At 45.8% G+C, this 19,863-nt stretch overlaps 1 protein-coding gene across 2 annotated transcripts in view; it reads left to right on the top strand.

Moving 5' to 3' along the window:
* Positions 1-19,863, top strand: part of inpp5f (inositol polyphosphate-5-phosphatase F) — a 305,045-nt gene that overhangs the window by 233,871 nt on the left and 51,311 nt on the right. For both annotated transcript variants that reach the window (XM_072479349.1, XM_072479348.1), the window contains 2 exons: positions 2,446-2,641; positions 15,211-15,390. In XM_072479349.1, coding sequence (XP_072335450.1) covers positions 2,446-2,641; positions 15,211-15,390 — 376 coding nt within the window. The remainder of the gene's footprint in view (positions 1-2,445; positions 2,642-15,210; positions 15,391-19,863) is intronic.

Genomic DNA, 19,863 nt, shown 5'->3' with positions numbered 1-19,863 from the left:
TGGGACCGCTGACCCTGCAGCATTCCCTCAGTACTGCCGTAGGGTTTCAACTTCGATTTTTGCACTCCAGCTTCTTGGAGTAGGGTCTGACCAGGAGACATGAATACTACCAACTGAGAGACAGCTGACATCGCAAAGGATGAAGAGAAAGAGATGTCTCCTAACCTGATGTAGAGGACTGATGTCAGACCTATTTAAATGTTCCTTTGAGCAAAGAGAGGATAGGCAAGGAACCCGGTAAATCGGTGGTGGGCAACTTACGACCCTGCGTCCGCATGTGGCCCACCTGGGTTCTGTGTGCAGCCCAGCAGACATTTTGTTGTCTGCCCACGCGCAGGGTTGCCACGTTCCGCTGGTTTCCATCCGCTTAGCCTTTTCCTGACCTGTATAACAAAGTGCTTTACGTGAGGGCAAATGAAGTGAGCTACATGCTGATTGCACACAACATTGACTGTGAGAATTGTGTGCATCCTCTGCATCCACAGTGTAAAGGTCTATTTTGTTTTTACTACTTGTAGTTAATAGTTCTATTAATATATGAATGATTAAGCATTTTCTGTAACTTGTGACATGCATTAAATGTATTCATAGAATCATAGAATATACAGTGTAGAAGGAGGCCATTTGGCCCATCGAGTCTGCACCGACCATTGGAAAGAGCACCCCCCCCCCCCCCCCCCCCCCCCCCAGCACCTCCGCCCCCTCCCCACCCGGGCCTCACTGAGATGAAGGAGGGCCACTCACTAGCCCAAGTTGCCCATCACTCCTGTAAATTCTGCTCCTATTTAATTACTGATCCCTGGATTAATCCCTTGCATGCATTGCATTAATCAATTTTTCTTCCAGACAAACCTACCAAGGGACTCTCGTCTCTTATTTAAAACTAAAATTAATTGACTACAGTGAATAATCTTCTCTCCCATCCCTACCATAGGATTTCTTTTTGTGACCCCCATTTCTGAAGTTTTACTGGTGCTTTTATAAACAGGTCAGTGGATAAAATGATTTGTTCCCGGTTCTGTCTCTGGTTTCCTCCTCATCTAGCCACAATGGCATTGCAGCATACACGTGTAAAATGTGCTGTGTCCCGTATGAAAACTTTGCTAAAAATAGCCCAATTTATGTATTCTGACCTCCAGAGTTACTAGTTTCAATAAGTCTGTGTTTTTCCTCCTCCCCCACAATCCACCATCTACTTGACTGGTTATTTTGACAATCTGTTTGTGGTGTACTATAAATTATAGCATGAAGCATCACAGGGAAGAGTAGGTGCTAGGAGGAGGTCGACCCTGTTCTGAAGAAAATGATATTTATTGTGCCTGGACTCTTAATTATTCAGCATAAAGTGGATTGCAATTTTAGCTCCGTGGGACATCAAGTTGATTTGTTGCACAAGACTTCATTCAGTGTTCGAGGGCATAAATCATTTCTGCAGCGGGGATATGCAAAACCTTTTCAAAGCTTCAGAATATATTAACCAATTGAGCTGAAATAGGTCACCGCTTATTCAGTGTTTAGGCCTCTGGGTTTGAATACTGTGTCTTAAACTACAGAATAATGTCAAGTCAATGTTGTATGATGGTTACAGGCAATTTTCAGCAGGCGAATGTTTGTTCCCTAATTTTTTGATCCCAGAAAAGTATCAATTCTCCTCCCTATCCCTGTTTTTAGACATTCTTCAACTCATCAACAATTTTATAGTGTTCACATGTGCCTCTACAGCCCTCTTAATGGAATCCAACACTGGAAGATCTTTGTCTTAACAAAAGAGAGGGATGATGCAGACGTTGTAGTTGTGGAGGAGCAATGTGGAATATTTCATTGCATATCTAATGAAATATTGGATGGGATAAATATAGTGCCGGAAGGACTATTATGTGGTTTGGGAGGAAATAAATTGCTACGCTGGAATAGATGTATCGCAGGCTGCAAAGAGAAGCAAGGGAGAGAATACCGGAGGCCCTGACTCTCATTTTTCAAACATCTGATGGTGCTGGAGGACCGTGAATATTTTACCATTTTTTTTTTTTAAACCAGGCAGCAAGGAGTGGACCGAACAATTAAGAGGCCAGGCAGCCTTGGTGATGGCAAATTATTGAATTGGACTCTTGAGGAGTGGTATGAATTGTCATCAAACTAGACACTGATTAATTGAGGGTAGTCGGGATGGATTTAAGAGAAGACCACGCCTGTCTGACATAATTTGAAATTTTGGTGTTGGTGATGGTCGCATGTTTCAGCTGTATGGATTCGATTTGGACTTTTGACCAAGCCCACGTGGCAGACTGGTCAGGAAAGTAAAAAGCAGTGAAGCAGCAGTGATGGCAGCTCGAAGAGAATGCTGCACGTCGGCCGAAAGGCGATAGACGTTAAATTATTCACAGGTAATTGGAAATAATTCTGCAGTCGTCTTTAGATAAAGTGTGAAATATTCTTGTCCCGCAGGTCCCGGATGCGCATTTCTGGATTGTTCCAGTAATCCAAGGGTTTGTACAAATTGAAGAACTGGTTGTCAATTATAACGAGTCCTCAGATGATGAGAAGAGCAGCCCAGAAACCCCATCACAGGAACAGTGTGTGGATGATGTCCACCCAAGATTCTTGGTGGCAATTATTTCGAGGCGGAGTCGGCATAGAGCAGGTACAGAAACCCAACAGTAATCACACATGTCAGAACAGCAAGGAGCAGAAAGGTGCTCAAGTGTTTGATTTATAACCACCTATTGTTCCCTACGATTTGTTTTGGCGGAAGTCTTCAGAGACTCGTTACTGTTCTATCTGTTCTTGTATCTCTGAGTGAGATTTAATCAAAAGCTTTAACGCGTTAGTGTTTGCATTCCGATCGGCTTCAGCAAAGCTAATGAGGCACCTCTGTGCTTGATGCACGTTTTTCTGTCATTTGGTAACCAGAGCAATTCATTCATTCATTCGTAATTAACTTTTTAATTTGGGATTACCGAAATGCGAGCAGAATTTGTAGTGAAATGCTAAGTTCAGTTCTTCCTCCTTGTGACTTTTATTATCTGGCCACTGGAGAGTGATGCCAGAACAATCACGCTGCATAGTTTAAAACAAAATTATTTATAATGCTATTTGTCTCCATACTCAATCTTTTATGGAGTAACAGACCTGTTTTCCTAAAAGCCGCTCCTTTAAAACCTAGCTATTTGTCTTATTACCTCTTATGTGGCTTTGTGTTTTATTCCATTGTGGAGCACCATGGCATACCATTGTGTGTTAAAGGTGTGCATAAAGGGCCTGGTTTAGCACACTGGGCTAAATCGCTGGCTTTTAAAGCAGCCCAAGGCAGGCCAGCAGCACGGTTCAATTCCCGTACCAGCCTCCCCGAACAGGCGCCGGAATGTGGCGACTAGGGGCTTTTCACAGTAACTTCATTTGAAGCCTACTTGTGACAATAAGCGATTTTCATTTCATTTCAAATGCAGGTAATTTGTTTGGATTCCTCTCTGTGCATAATTGCTTTTTATTCGTACAACAGTATGAACATCGCTAATTAGGCCAGCAATTATTGCTCATACCTAATTGCTCTTGAGAAGCTGGTGGTGAACTGTTTCCTGAACTGCTGAAGTCCATGTGATGTTGGTGCACCCTGTTAGGGAGGGGATTGTAGGATTTAGATTCAGCAACAATGTTGGAACGGTGTAGTTCCAAGTCAGGATGATGTGTGACTTGGGAGGGGAACGTGCAGGTACTGACGTTCCCATGCCTCTGCCGTCCTTGTCGTTCTGGGTGGTAGAGGTCACAGGTTTGGAAGGTGCTGTTGAAAGAACCTTGGTGAGTGACTGCAGTGCATTGTGTAAATGGTACACACTGCTGCCACTGTGCACCGGCTGGTGGAGTCTGGTCTTGCTGCTGAAATCCGAGCCTCGAGCCGGTTCTTGATTAAAATGGCTGGTACCATTCAGTTTCTGGTTAATGGTGACCCCATGGATGTTTTCATAGAATTTACAGTGCAGAAGGAGGCCATTCGGCCCATCGCGTCTGCACCGGCTCTTGGAAAGAGCACCCTACCCAAGGTCAACACCGCCACCCTATCCCCATAACCCAGCAACCCCACCCAACACTAAGGGCAATTTTGGACACTAAGGGCAATTTATCATGGCCAATCCACCTAACCTGCACACCTTTGGACTGTGGGAGGAAACCGGAGCACCCGGAAGAAACCCACGCACACACTGGGAGGATGTGCAGACTCCGCACAGACAGTGACCCAAGCCGGAATCGAACCTGGGACCCTGGAGCTGTGAAGCAATTGTGCTATCCACAATGCTACCATGCTGCCCCTTGATAGTGGGGTTTCAGCGAAGGTAATGCCATTGCATGTCAAGGGGAGATGGTCCAATTTCTGCTTTCGGCTCATTGCCCAGCGCTTGTGTGGCACAAATGTTGTTTGCCACTTATCAACCAAAACCTGAATGTTATCCAGGCCTTGCTGGACCCAAACCTAGACCAATTCAGTATCTAAGGGATCTTGAATGGTACTAAACATTGTGCAATCATCAATGAACATCCTCACTGTGACCTGCAGCATTTTCTCTCACCGTGTGCCAGAGGCCTGCAAATTGCTCCAAATAAGCTGTGGTTCGACCTGCATCATCTTTCACACTATAATACAAGCATACTTGTGCATGGAGTTTGCTTGGGCCAGAGAAAGTAGTCATCTAAGATCACCGAACCCATGTTCATTTGCTGGAGTCAGATTATTTAGATTTTGCAATGTCATCAACTTCAGGATCCTAATGTGATGGGTGTAAACGTCCTGCCAGAAATGCCCCACCTGAAGTGACGACAATTCATTTCCACTTTAAAGAGTTAGTCGTCATCAGCTGCTAATAGGGAATTTGGGCGGCCGAGAGTGAAGGAGTTCTCTTTCTACTCACATGTGCATAAAGCGTACTCCCGGATCGACTTTTTAAAATCTTGAACAGGGCTTTACTGACGGGGGTAGTGGACACTGAGCATTCAGCGATCACGATCTCGGATCATGCCCCACACTGGGTGAGGAAGGAGGGTGGCCAATGCCCGCACTGGAGATTGGATGTCGGACTGTTGGCGGATGAGGAGGTGTGTGGGTGGGTGAGGAAATGTATCCAGAACTATCTGGAAGTTAATGACATAGTGGAAGTCTTGGCTGCAATGGGCTGAGAGGCGCAGAAGGCGGTGGTTTGAGGGGAGCTGATCTTGATACGGGCCCACAAGGAGAAGGCAGACAAAGCAGAGAAGGACCGACTGCTAAGGGAAATACTACAGGTCAACAGGAGGTATGCGGAGACCCCAGAGACGGGGCTTTTAAGGGAATGACGGAGGCTACAGGCAGAGTTTGGCTTGTTAACTATAGGGAAGGTGGTGGAACAGCTGAGGAGGGCATGGGGGGCGATTTATGAATGTGGAGAGAAGGCCAGCAGACTACTTGCTCAGAAAGAGGGAGACAGCCAGGGAGATTGGGAAAGTAAGGGACAGGGATGGGAACCTGGTTGGGGATTCAGCAGGGGTTAATAAGGTGTTTAAGGAGTTTTAAAGCATGCTGTATGAGTCTGCACCCCCAGCTGGGCCGGGGATGAGGCAACTCTTAGGGCGGCTGAGGTTCCTGAAGGTGGAGGAAGGGCTAGTAGAAGGGCTGGGGGCCCCGATCGGGTTGGAGGAAATAGCAGAGGGGCTGAAGGCCATGCAGTCAGGTAAAGCCCTGGGACCGGACGGGTACCCAGTGGAGTGTTACAAAAAGTTCTCTGGGATACTGGGGTCGTTGCGGATGAGGACATTTAATGAGGCAAGGGAGCGAGGGGTGCTTCCCCCGACGATGTCACAGGCCACTATCTCATTGGTCCTGAAGCGGGATAAGGAACCGGAGCTATGCAGGTCCTACAGACCGATGTCCTTACTAAATGTAGGCGCCAAACTGTTGGCCAAAATCTTGTCCTCTAGGATTGAAGACTGCGTTCCGGATGTGATTGGGGAGGACCTGACGGGATTCGTAAAGGGTAGGCAGTTGGCGGCCAGCGTAAGAAGGTTGCTGAATGTGATTATGATGCCCCCAGTGGGTAGGGATGTAGAGATAGTGGTCTCAATGGATGTAGAGAAGGCATTTGATCGGGTGGAATGGGCTTATCTGTGGGAGGTACTGGGGCGGTTTGGATTTGGACGTGGCTCCATCGACTGGGTTAGACTGCTGTATCAGACTCCCGTGGCGAGTGTACGGATGAACAGGTTGACACCGGGATATTTCAAGCTGCACCGGGGGATGAGGCAGTGATGTCCCCTCTCCCACTGCTGTTTGCGTTGGCCATAGAACCGCTGGCAATTGCTTTGAGAGCCGGAAGGGGCTGGTCGGCGGGGGGGGGGCGAGGAAGGAAGGAAGAGGTGAAACACAGAGTCTCGCTATACTCAGGCGACCTGCTCCTATATGCTTCAAATGGGATGGAAGAAATTATAAGGATTCTTAGGGAATTTAGCTGGTTTCGGGCGATAAATTGAACATGGGGAAAAGTGAGATGTTTGCGATCCATGCAAGGGGGCAGGAGAGGCGATTGGGGGAGCTGCCGTTTAGAGTGGTAGGGGGAAGCTTTTGGTACCTAGGCCTCCAGGTGGCTCGGGAATGGGAACGGCTACACAACGTCATTCTGGTCCGACTAGTGGACCAAATGAAGGAGGATTTCCGAAGGTGGGACATGCTCCTGTTGTCACTGGCTGGGAGGGTATAGACAGAGAAATTGACGGTCCTCCCCTGGGGGGAAGGCGGCATCATACAAGGGCACTAGTTTGGGAGCATTGGTAACGGCGCTCTGCCGTTCCTGCCAGCACGGGACTCCACCAGCCCCATGGAGGTGGCAGCCCTGAGAGTCTGGGGACAATGGAGGCGGCATGTGGGAGCAGAGGGAGCATCGGTCTGGTCTCCAATCTGCAATAATCACTGGTTTGCCCGGGGAGGCTAGATGGAGGGTTCCGGAGATGGCAGAAAGCATGGATCGGGAGGATGGGAGATTTGTTTTTGAGGGGAGCTTCCCCAGCCTGAGGGAGTTGGAGGAGCAATTTGAATTGACGGGAGGGAATGAGTTTAGCTACCTGCAGGTGCGGAACTTGCTACGCAGGCAGGTGTCAACCTTCCCGCTCCTACCACCAAGGGGGATACAGGGCAGGGTAGTTTCCAGAATGTGGCTGGGAGAAGGGAGGGTTTCGGACATTTACAAGGAACTCGTGTGGTCAGAGGAAACGCAGACTGAGGAGCTGAAACACAAATGGGAAGAGGAGTTAGGAGGAGAGACAGAGGATGGTCTCTGGGCGGACGCGCTCAGTAGAGTCAATGCGTCCACAACATGTCAGACTCAGCCTGATACAGTTTAAGGCGGTTCACCGGGCTCACATGACAGTGGCCCAGATGAGCAGGTTCTTTGGGGTAGAAGACAGGTGCACAAGGTGTGCGGGAGGGCCAGCGAACCATGTCCATATATTCTGGGCATGCCCGAAGCTTAGCGGATTCTGGCATGGGTTTGTGGATGTCATGCCCAAGGTGTTAAAAACAAGGGTGGCACCAGAGGTGATGATTTTCGGAGTGTCGGAAGACCCGGAAATCGAGGAGGAGAAAGAAGCTGACGTTCTGGCCTTTGCCTCCCTGGTAGCCCGGAGACAGATATTATTAGCTTGGGAGCCCCCGAAGTCTGAGACCTGGCTATCTGACATGTCTAGATTTCTCTGTCTGGAGAAAATCAAGTTTGCACTGAGAGGGTCAATGTTCGGGTTCGTCCGGAGGTGGCAGCCGTTCGTCGTTGACTTTGGTGAAAATTAACCGTCAGCAGAAGGGGGGTGGGGTGTTGGGGTTTAGTTTAGTCTAGAGTAGGGTGTTAGAAAAGGTGGGACCTGTGAGGGAGGAAGACGGCTTTTGTACTGTTTATATTTGTATGTACATTGTTTCTTCTGTTATTGTTATAAAACCATAAATACCTCAACAAAACGTTTATTTAAAAAAAAGCCTGCACCAGCCCTTGGAAAGAGCACCTACCTTTTTGGTTATCTCGTTTTTTAAAATTTAGAGTACCCAATTCATTTTTTCCAATTAAGGGGCAATTCAGCATGGCCAATCCACATCTTTGAGTTGTGGGGGCGAAACCCATGCAAACATGGGGAGAATGTGCAAACTCCACAGAGCCGGGATCGAACCTGGGACCTTGGCGCTGTGAGGCAGCAATGCTTTTTAAAAAATAAATTTAGTGTACCCAATTCATTTTTTTCCAATTAAGGGGCAATTTAGCATGGCCAATCCACCTACCCTGCACACCTTTGGGTTGTGGGGGCGAAACCCACGCAGACACTGGGAGAATGTGCAAACTCCACACGGACAGTGACCCAGAGCCGGAATCGAACCTGGGACCTCAGCGCCGTGCGGCAGCAGGGCTAACCCACTGCGCCACCGTGCTGCCCATGAGGCAGCAATGCTGACCACTGCGCCACCGTGCTCCCCAAGAGCACCCTCGTCTCCGCCCTTGCCCCGTAAACCAGCAACCCCACCTCACCTTTAGTTCAGTAAGGGGCATTTATTTTCTATTTATAAAAAAAAAAAAAAAAAAAATAATAATAATAAATTGAGTACCCAATTATTTTTTTCCAATTTAGCGTCGCCAATCCACGCAGCCTACACATCTTTGGGTTGTGGTGGTGAAACCCATGCAGACACGGGGAGAATGTGCAAACTCCACACGACCCAGGGCTGGGATTCGAACCCGGGTCCTCAGCGGTGCAGTCCCAGTGCTAACCACTGACTAAGGGGCAATTTAGCATGGCCAATCCACCTCACCTGCATGTCTTTGGACTGTGGGAGGAAACGGGAGCACCTGAAAGAAACCCACACAGACACGGAGGAAGTGCAAACTCCATACAGACAGTCACCCAAAGACAGAATTGAACATGGGACCCTGGAGCTGTGAGGCAGCATTGCTGCCACTGTGCTGCCCAGGTTGCAGGTTGTGATTCTACCAGCTGTCAGTTAAACAGGTTTATAGTGTGGGAGGATAAGAAAATGGCATTTCGGATTAGACACTAGATGAGCAATCAGCAGCATTTTAAAAAAGATTACAGTTTGGGAGCTGATCGCACTGTTGTGCTGCATTTTCTTCTGAAGTTAACTTTCATCTAAATCTCCTCTTTGGCCTTGCGATATAGGGCAGCACGGTAGCATTGTGGATAGCACAATTGCTTCACAGCTCCATGGTCCCAGGTTCAATTCCGGCTTGGGTCATTGTCTGTGCGGAGTCTGCACGTCCTCCCCGTGTCTGCGTGGGTTTCCTCCGGGTGCTCCGGTTTCCTCCCACAGTCCAAAGATGTGCGGGTTAGGTGAATTGGCCAATGATAAATTGCCCTTAATGTCCAAATTGCCCTTGGTGTTGGGTGGAGGTGTTGAGTTTGGGTATGGTGCTCTTTCCAAGAGCCGGTGCGGACTCGGGGGGCCGAATGGCCTCCTTCTGCACTGTAAATTCAATGATAATCTATGATTAATCTAGGACAAAGGTTCGGCACAACATCGTGGGCCGAAGGGCCTGTTCTGTGCTGTATTTTCTATGTTCTATGATTCTGCACATGCAGAGGTAGGCCTCAACATCTTGGCCAGTGAGCATGTAGTCAGTTAGTGTCAGATGATGTTTTTTTTTCTCCCTGCCCATAATTGGTGTGTTTTGTATGGAAAGAAGGGTGTCTTAACTCTCGAAGTATGAGATCAAATGAATTAATTCAACAGCAAATTTTCATGAGTCAGCGTTAATTATTCTCTCACGCATGCCCCGAATCAGTGCAATGTCACGCTCTAGATCTCTTTCACACACAAATTGGGTATAGTTAGAGTGCACATTTGTGGATTGCAAGTCATTCAGTCTATGATTTCTGGTCTTCCAAGTGGCTGGCTTGAGGCTTCTTGAATGTGGGTTCAATGATTTAAATCAATAATTTAAATTTGAATCCAGTGTCTTGTAAAGTGAAGGGTTTTGAGATTTCTTGTTGTCAAGTAACTAGCAGGTTGGTGCTCGGGTGAACTGTGGAAATGTAGCAGGACAAGTGCTTGGCTGCTTGATGACATGCAGCAAGTTTGAGTCTGGTTCTCGGACTGGTAGATGATTTATGATTCTGCAACATCTGCTGGGCCCATCGAGTAATAAGGTGCAGTCCTTGAAGCCAGCTTCAATCTTTTTTTAAATCTTTGTGGGTGTCGCTTGCTGGGCCAGCATTTATTGCCCATCCCTGAGCGCATTTAAGAGTCAACCACATTACTGTGGGTCTCGAGTCACATGTAGGCCAGACCGGTTAAGGATGACAGATTTCCTTCCCTAAAGGACATTAGTGAACCAGATGGATTTTTTAATGACAATTGACAATGGTTTCATGTTCACCTTTTTTTTTTTTTTTGTTTTAAGATTTTTAATTCCAGATTTTTGTTTAATTGAATTCAAATTTCACCATCTGCCATGGTGGGATTTGAACCCGGCTCCCCAGAGCATGACTCTGGGACTTTGGATTACTGGTTGAGTTACGGTGCCGCTGCCTCCCCTCCTGAGTTAACATTTCTGAGGCCCACCTAGTCTAGATTGGATGGGAGAGACCATTGTGTTGCAAGGCAACTGTTATGTTCTGATCTTCCATTTTGTCCAGTATGAAACTTGGAGACAGATAGTCTCCATGGAGACTATTCCACTGAATAGTCCAGTATGAAACATGGAGACAGTCTCCATAGTCTTTACATTTGCCCATCCATAAATAAAGTGTGAATTCCATAAATGACTGGAAAGTACCCACCACTATGTTGATGTTTAGATTGCCAGAGACTTCATACTGTCTATAGTCTATTTGCTAAAAGTCACATGATGGGACAGTCACCGTAACAATTTATTGATGTCCAATTTCTAAAAGTATTTATTGAAATGTCATTTTGTGACATAATACTGACATGCCCAGTGCAGGTAATATGATGTGGCTGCACAATGAATCTCCACACATTTATGTGCTACGATACTGCACCATGCTGTCTGTCCCCAAAAGCACTGCTCTTACTGATGGGACAAACTGCTTCCAGACACTCTGAAGACGGTGGGAATGTCCCAATCTTATAAAAAGTGTCCGTTTTTTAAATCTGGGAAGCTACCTTGAAACCCGCTCAACCAGAGTCAACAACTGAAAGACAGCTAATGCTTGAAATCTGAAATAACTTTGAATAAGCACTTTCTCTGAATGGGTCAATGTTGTTTAATTTAGTGAAGGAATTTTATTCAAGGTTGGGCTTCGGATAATGGCCATCTCCACAATAGTTGCACAGATTTTCCAGGGATTGGGGGCTTATGGCAGATTTCTAGATTTGCAGTTTGATAGGTCCACAGGGCTGTCACTGTAGATGGGGAATGTATTGCTTACTGTCACTGACTCGTGCAGCTGTGAGAGACATGAAGTACATTTATCATGTGCAATTATGCAGGGTTTTTTTCTGAGAACAGTCTATCGGCAATTCTATCACAACTGAAGAGGAGCTTCAGCCACTTGATCTGACAGCAGTCCTATCATTATTTGGAATGCAAGGGAAACCTTGCCTCCAATGTCTCTGCATTGATGCTGGGGTTGTAAAATACCAAAGGAAGGAAAATACACAGCGATAGAAGCTGAAGATTAATCTAGTGATGAGGCTAAGGCAAGGGAGCAGCACAGTAGAATTAGTCCTCGATTATTCTACTAGATAGGCAGGACAGATATGATCGGCCAACAGGCCTCTGCTTAACTGTAAATTTGCACATTGTTTTTGCTTCAACTAGCCTTCACGATCATAAGTCAGGCAGCATCTGTGAAAGAGAAACATGAGTTAACGCTTCAGATTCATGACCGTTTTCTCAGCGTTCTGGGTTATCAACATTTTAATTCTGTTTCTCCCGCCACTGATACTGCCAGAGCTGCGGAGTGTTCGCCAGTATTTGTTTTTATTCCACGTTTCCAGCATCCAAAGCATTTTGCTTTTGCAATTTTATATCTTCTTGCGACTAGTTTAATTAAGCTTTCTTTTGTAAACCGACAACTCACTCCTGTTAATATACTGTGGATAGTGCTGCGTGAATATTAGACCTTTATTTACACAATGACATATCCTCAAAACACTTTTCATAGCAACTGAATTTAAAAAAAACAAAACGGTCTATGCATGTAGTCCACTTCGGTTCCTGGTCTGACACAATCGGTATAGAATCCCTATAGTGCAGAAGGAGGCCATTTGGCCCATAGTCTCTCTACCGACCCTCCAAAAGAACGTTCTACCTAGGTCCACTCCCCCACCCTATCCCCGTAACCTAACCTGCACATCCCTGGACACTGGGCGATCTACCAATCCAAACAGCCCATCTCCCAGCCCTTCAAGCACCAGCTGTCCTACAGTTGGCAGCATCTTCGGCTACCCACAGTTATAATGAAGCTGAACGGAAGCTTGAGGACTGGCTCCTTCTGGTGCTATTGGGCACTTTATAGCTGCTTGGCATTAATTGATTTCAATAACCTTAACAATAGCTTTCTCTTCAGCAGAAAGCGCTAAGGGTGTGGGATGAATGTGTAACAGGGTTATTCTTTCATGTTTTAACTTGAGATCTGGAAATTAAGTCGAAGCACAGAATAAATTCCAGTTGATTAATCTGAGGGCATTTCATTTGAAGGTTTGTCTTAGAACCTAGAATTTAGAGTTCTTGAGCGTTGTTTGTGGCAAAGGAAGCCCCAACCATGTGACGAAGGCTTGAGTTATTGGCAAATTGTCTGACAGCCTGAGGTTTGATATCAGTTCCAGCCCCCCCCCCCGGTATTCTCACCATCCCCTCAACCAAAATGTTAACAACATCACTGCCTCATGCATTCTGTTTGAAACACATCATCCAGCTGCAGTAACTACTGATGGGGAGTGTTAATGAGCCGGGCGATTGTGCTGAGATTAGGGTGTATTGGAAGGTGCGAAGTTGCAATTACAATTTGACATTTGAAACTGATCCCTTGGAAAGGAGGACTGTGAACTGAATCTGCTGTTAGTGCGGGCACATTACATTTTATCTAACGGCATGTTTCGCAGTAACCTCTGGGTTTCGGCATCTCGCTGTGCAGCTGTTTCTTATTTTGGGACTCCGATGATGGCACTTCTGGATCAGGCACTCTGCTCATGAAGTCCAGCCTTCCTGGAACTCTGCCTTACTGCTGTTACAAGTTGTTACTGGAACCCAATTCAGCAGCAAAGATTATCATTATTTATTTTTTCTACTGTACTTATCCACTTCTCTTTTGAAATGTTATCCTGGTTCAGTGGGCTCCTTGCACCCGAGTTAGAAAAATAGAAAATAGGAGCAGGAGTGGGTCAGTTGGCCCTTCGAGCCTGCTCCGCCATTCAATATGATCACAGCTGATCCTCTATCTCAATGCCATATGCCTGTTCTCTCCCCATTCCCCTTGACGCCTTTAGTGTCTATAAATCTGTCTGTTTGCTTAAATATATTCAGTGGCAGAGAATTCCACAGGTTTACCTCTGAGTGAAGAAAGTTGCCCCCGCCCCCCCCCCCCCACATCTTAGTCCTTAATGTCCTACCGTGTATCCTGAAACTGTGGACCCTTGTCCTCTATCCAACCCCCCACCCCAAACCACTGAAGCCCGAGGCATCCCTGCATCCAGTCTGTCCAACCCTGTCAGAATTTTAAATGTTTCAATGAGATACCCTCTCATTCTTTTAAACTCCAGTGATTACAGGCCTAGAGTGGGCAGCACGGTAGCACAAGTGGCTAGCACTATGGCTTCACAGCGCCAGGGTCCCAGGTTCGATTCCCCGCTGGGTCACTGCCTGTGCGGAGTCTGCACATTCTCCCCATGTCTGCGTGGGTTTCCTCCGGGTGCTCCGGTTTCCTCCCACAGTCCAAAGATGTGCAGATTAGGTGGATTGGCCATGATAAATTGCCCTCAGTGACCAAAAAGGTGAGGTGGAGTTACTGGGTTATGGGGACAGCGTGGAAGTGAGGGCTTAAGTGGGTTGGTGCAGACTCGATGGGCCGAATGGCCTCCTTCTGCACTGTATGTTCTATGTTCTAGATGACCCAATCTTTACTTATTACGGCAACCCTGCAGTCCCAGAAACTAGTCTGGTGAACCTTGGCTGTACTTCCTCCCGGGCAAGTATTTGAAGATAGCCTCTGGGGGGCGGGGTGGGGGTAAGAAGAGATGTAGGGTTGTGACACAATATTGCATGGGGACGGGATCATCACGTCAGTTCTGTTTTCTGAGGGGCAGAAGGTATGGTGGGCCAAAAGGCTGTGTGGAACGACATGGATTCATTCCTACTCCTGAGCTTTCTGCCCATAACCAGCCTAATGTTTGTGAATATTTGTGCACTTTCAAATCATTAAAGTAAGTTCAAAACCGTATGAAACCCAACACTTCGAATGTATGGATCTCTCAACTTCCAGAGCTCATTTCAGAGTTCTTGCAAGAGCTTTTGGTATTTTTTTGGTTGCCAATTTTTCTCTCAGTTACTGCCAGTGAACATTGATATTAAAGAAAAATCTCCAATTGCAAAGAAATAGTAACATCGGCTAAAAGATAATAATAATAATCGCTTATTGTCACAAGTAGGCTTCAATGAAGTTACTGTGAAAAGCCCCTAGTCGCCACATTCCGGCGCCTGTTTGGGGAGGCTGGTGCAGGAATTGAACCCATGCTGCAGGCATTGTTCTGCATTACAATTCAGCTATTTAGCCCGCTGTGCTAAACCAGCCCCTCGATTCAGGGTGAAATTCTGAAATGAGCATTTTGGTTTGTATTGTCTGCGGAACACTGGATGCAGGACAACTATTTTTATTAAGGACTAATCTCATCAAGGGGATCAGATGCCACAGTATTAATTACTCATTGACATTACTCTAAGTACTGTATATGGCAGTGCCATGCACATCAGAGGGATAGGAGTTTAGTTTCTGACTGATCAGGATAGATGTAAATTTCAAGTTTAAAAAAAAAAAATCCACACTGAGAAAAGTGACTACATTGTAATAATTGCAAACTTCGTTACCGCGTTTTAATTCTCATTGTTATTTTGTTTCTGGGCGCCTGGGGTTAAGGCATTGTAGGAGGTCGGCATCGAACCAACTGGATTTCCTGTGCTTGTAGCATGTGACTAAAGCATAGCCAACTCGTATCACGTCATCTTTGAATTTTTGCAGGTATGCGTTACAAGCGCCGTGGTGTGGATGAAAATGGGAATGTGGCAAATTACGTGGAGACAGAGCAGTTAATCCATGTCCATAGCCACACGCTCTCGTTTGTCCTCGCACGTGGATCCGTACCAGTGTTTTGGAGTCAGATTGGGTATCGGTATAATCCTCGGCCACGGTTGGACAAAGGTAAGTGGGGAAAAAGTGGATCTCCACACTTACAAGTGATGGCAAATTGGAACTGTTCAACAGAGCTACGCTACCATCACTGAAGGAACCAATTTATTTGGTAAATTGGATCATCAAATGATGACCATAACGCATATCTTTCCTTTCTTTATAAGGAATGATTGCAATGGATGGATTCCATTGGTTGAACTACAAAATGTGGGAAAACAAAATGTTCCGATCATTTTATTGGCATCAAGTTTCATTTGCATTTATTTCCGTGGCCTTTGTACAATTGGGTTTGTTAGCTTGTGTATCCTTTATTAGCGCATCTTTAGATGTGCCTCATCATTCACCTGAGGAAGGAGCAGCGCTCCGAAAGCTAGTGACATCGAAACAAACCTGTTGGACTTTAACCTGGTGTTGTAAGACTTCGTACTGTGCTCACCCCAGTCCAACGCCGGCATCTCCACATCATCTTTAGATGGGAATCCAACTAATGTTAATTAAATTTACCCTAGTTTGAGTATTCATCACCGTTTTAATGCCTTGTAATGAATACTAGACACTGGAATAAGATGATACAGCCTCTCAAATTGCACCTTCCAATTGACTATCACAATGATGAACTGGTGTGCAACATGGCATCGGCCATTTGGCTTCACCAATCTGTGCCATCATATATACCCTTCATGCAAGCAAGTAGTTCTAATCACCTTTCTGCAACCCGTTCCCATGTTCTGTCAACCACTTTCTTCCTTTCCATATCCATTTGGGAAAGTATGACTTGTATTGAAATGGCACCGTTCACAACCACTGGATGCTTCGAGCACTTTACAGCAAGTGAATCAATTTAAGGAGTTAGACAGATTTTTAATTGGCAAAGAGTTGAAGGGTTATGGAGAACAGGCAGGATGGTGACGTTAAGGCCAGGATAAGATCAGCCATGATCGAATGGCGGAGCAGACTCTATTCTGCTCCTATATCTTATGAACTTGTGAACTTATGTCTGCACCAGCCATCCAGCACCTAATCTATTCTGATCCCATTTTCCAGCACTTGATTGCAGCCTTGTATGCTGTGGCGTTTCAAGTGATCATTCAAATGCTTCTTAAATGTTGTACGGGTTCCTGCCTCTACCATCGTTTTAGATAGCGAGTTCCAGATTCCTATCACCCTCAAATCCCCTCTAAACCTCCTGCCCCTTATCTTAAATCTATGCCCGATGTTTATTGACCCCTCTGCTAAAGGGAAAAGATCCTTCCTGTCTACTTTATCTGTATCCCATCCTATTATCTCCCACCTCTGTTCAAATGAATAAAAAACAATTTTCCAAGTCCACCTTTACTCTTATATTTCTTCATATGGACTGATCTCATTAACACTACACCCCTGTACGCTTCACCCGATGCCAGAGTTATGTAGTTACATTGTGTACCTTGTGTTGCCCTATTATGTATTTTCTTTTATTTCCTTTTCTTTTCATGTACTTAATGATCTGTTGAGCTGCTCACAGAAAAATACTTTTCACTGTACCTTGGTACACGTGACAGTAAATAATATTCAATCCATTCCAGAAAGCAACCCAGTACCTTCCCTAAAGCCCCAAGATCCTTTCTATAGTGTGGTTGACAATGTTGCATATAGAACATAGAACATTACAGCGCAGTACAGGCCCTTCGGCCCTCGATGTTGCGCCGACCTGTGAAACCACTCTAAAGCCCATCTACACTATTCCCTTATTGTCTACATGTCTATCCAATGACCATTTGAATGTCCTTAGTGTTGGCGAGTCCACTACTGTTGCAGGCAGGGCATTCCACGCCCTTACTACTCTGAGTAAAGAACCTACCTCTGACATCTGTCTTATATCTATCTCCCCTCAATTTAAAGGTATGTCCCCTCGTGCTGGACATCACTATCCGAGGAAAAAGGCTCTCACTGTCCACCCTATCCAATCCTCTGATCATCTTGTATGCCTCAATTAAGTCACCTCTTAACCCTTCTCTCTAACAAAAACAGCCTCAAGTCCCTCAGCCTTTCCTCATAAGATCTTCCCTCCATACCAGGCAACATTCTGGTAAATCTCCTCTGCACCCTTTCCAATGCTTCCACATCCTTCCTATAATGCGGCGACCAGAATTGCACGCAATACTCCAAATGCGGCCGCACCAGAGTGTTGTATAGCTGCAACATGACCTCATGGCTCCTAAACTCAATCCCTCTACCAGTAAAAGCTAACACACCGTACGCCTTCTTAACAACCCTCTCAACCTGGGTGGCAACTTTCAGGGATCTATGTACATGGACACCAAAATCTCTCTGCTCATCCACACTGCCAAGAATCTTACCATTAGCCCAGTACTCAGTCTTCCTGTTATTCCTTCCAAAATGAATCACCTTACACTTTTCTGCATTAAACTCCATTTGCCACCCCTCAGCCCAGTGCTACAGCTTATCTATTTCCCTCTGTAACTTGTAACATCCTTCCGCACTGTCCACAACTCCACCGACTTTAGTGTCATCTGCAAATTTACTCACCCATCCTTCTACTCCCTCCTCCAGGTCATTTATAAAAATGACAAACCGCAGTGGCCCCAAAACAGATCCTTGTGGTACACCACTAGTAACTGGACTCCAGTCTGAACATTTCCCATCAACCACCACCCTTTGTCGTCTTCCAGCTAGCCAATTTCTGATCCAAACTGCTAAATCAATCTGAATCCCATGCCTCTGTATTTTCTGCAGTAGCCTACCATGGGAAACCTTATCAAACGCTTTACTGAAATCCATATACACCACATCAACTGCTTTACCCTCATCCACCTGTTTGGTCACCTTCTCAAAGAACTCAATAAGGTTTGTGAGGCACGACCTACCCTTCACAAAACTGTGTTGACTATCTCTAATCAAATTATGCCTTTCCAGATGATTATACATCCTATCTCTTATAAACCTTTCCAAGATTTTTCCCACAACAGAAGTAAGGCTCACTGGTCTATAGTTACCGGGGTTATCTCTACTCCCCTTCTTGAACAAGGGGACAACATTTGCTACCCTCCAGTCTTCTGGCACTATTCCTGGAGACAAAGATGACTTAAAGATCAAGGCCAAAGGCTCAGCACTCTCCTCCCTAGCTTCCCAGAGAATCCTAGGATAAATCCCATCCGGCCCAGGTCACTTATCTATTTTGACACTTTCCAGAATTGCTAACATCTCCTCCTTATGAACCTCAATATTTTACTCGATTACGTTTTAATTTTTGCATTCTTTACCTCATGATTTTTTTAAAATAGGATTTTCTCGGCAGCTTTCCCAACCTTTAACCTGCAGGTCCCTCTGCTTTTCTACTGTTTTGAGCCACTTGCGCTCTTAAGTTTTTATTTTCGTTAAGCTAGCCAAAACACACTACATTATAATTACCGATACCATCTGCTTATTTGCCCATGTTAATAGTAATCTCTTTGTAGCTTCCTGGTTTAGCACACGGCTAAATTGCTGGCTTTGAAAGCAGGCCAAGGCGGGCCACCAGCACTGTTCAATTCCCGTACCAGCCTCCCCGAACAGGTGCCGGAATGTGGCGACTAGGGGCTTTTCACAGTAACTTCATTTGAAGCCTACTTGTGGCAATAAGCGATTTTCATTTCATTTCATTCCTTTGGTCCTCATTATTCACACCTAACCTCTTTTGGAAAAACTGCTGTTAAATCGCCCTGCTCGTTTATTTTACAATCAATATTAACAAATTTGCCCAAGACCAATGCACTTTGTGTGTTGCTTCTCGCTTCTCTTCCCCCCCCCCCCCCCCCCCCCCCCCCCCCCCCCCCCCCCCCAAAAAAAAGCTTTTGCTTTACTGTGTCTGGTTGGCTGGCCAAATACCCTGGAGCAAGTATTCTCCTGGCAACTTGGCAATTGCACAGCAGCTGGTTCAACATCATTGGTACCATATGGATGCTGGTTCTACTCATTTCTCATGGAAAGCTTGTCAGAATTGAGAGACTCCGGAGTCCAATATTGACACTGAATGAAAAGCTCAGCGTCTGTAAATGAGATGAGCCACTGGTTGCCTTTAAATTCTAAAACAGTCAAACCACAGCAGCTGTTCATATGTTGTGAGGTCCTGCAGCTTTGATTGCTGCCATAGGTCTCTAGTAAAAGGCAATGTCTCAACAAGTGCTGATAATGTATGAGCAAATATTATTTTGAAGGCTGACTTGGGAGAGACAATAAAACGGAAAATATTTTTGCAGAGTTACTGATTTGAACTGCCTGAAAGAAAGTATTAATCCGCTTTATGTTCTGAACAAATAGTGCTACAGTGCATGGGGGAGCAGTAACAAAAGGCTAGTCTTTTTGTAGCTGCTGCTATATCCAAGAGGTACTGAGCACAGGCCACTGCTCACTTTGCTTGCCTCATTTTGATGGAGCAGCTGGCTGGAGATGTACAGAATCGGGACAGACGGAGCTGTCAGTTGGTGAAATGCCCCATTGAGC

The sequence above is a fragment of the Scyliorhinus torazame genome, chromosome 16 (assembly GCF_047496885.1).
Source record: "Scyliorhinus torazame isolate Kashiwa2021f chromosome 16, sScyTor2.1, whole genome shotgun sequence".
NCBI classification, from domain to species: Eukaryota; Metazoa; Chordata; class Chondrichthyes; order Carcharhiniformes; family Scyliorhinidae; genus Scyliorhinus; species Scyliorhinus torazame.
This window is presented reverse-complemented; position numbering and strand designations above follow the sequence as displayed.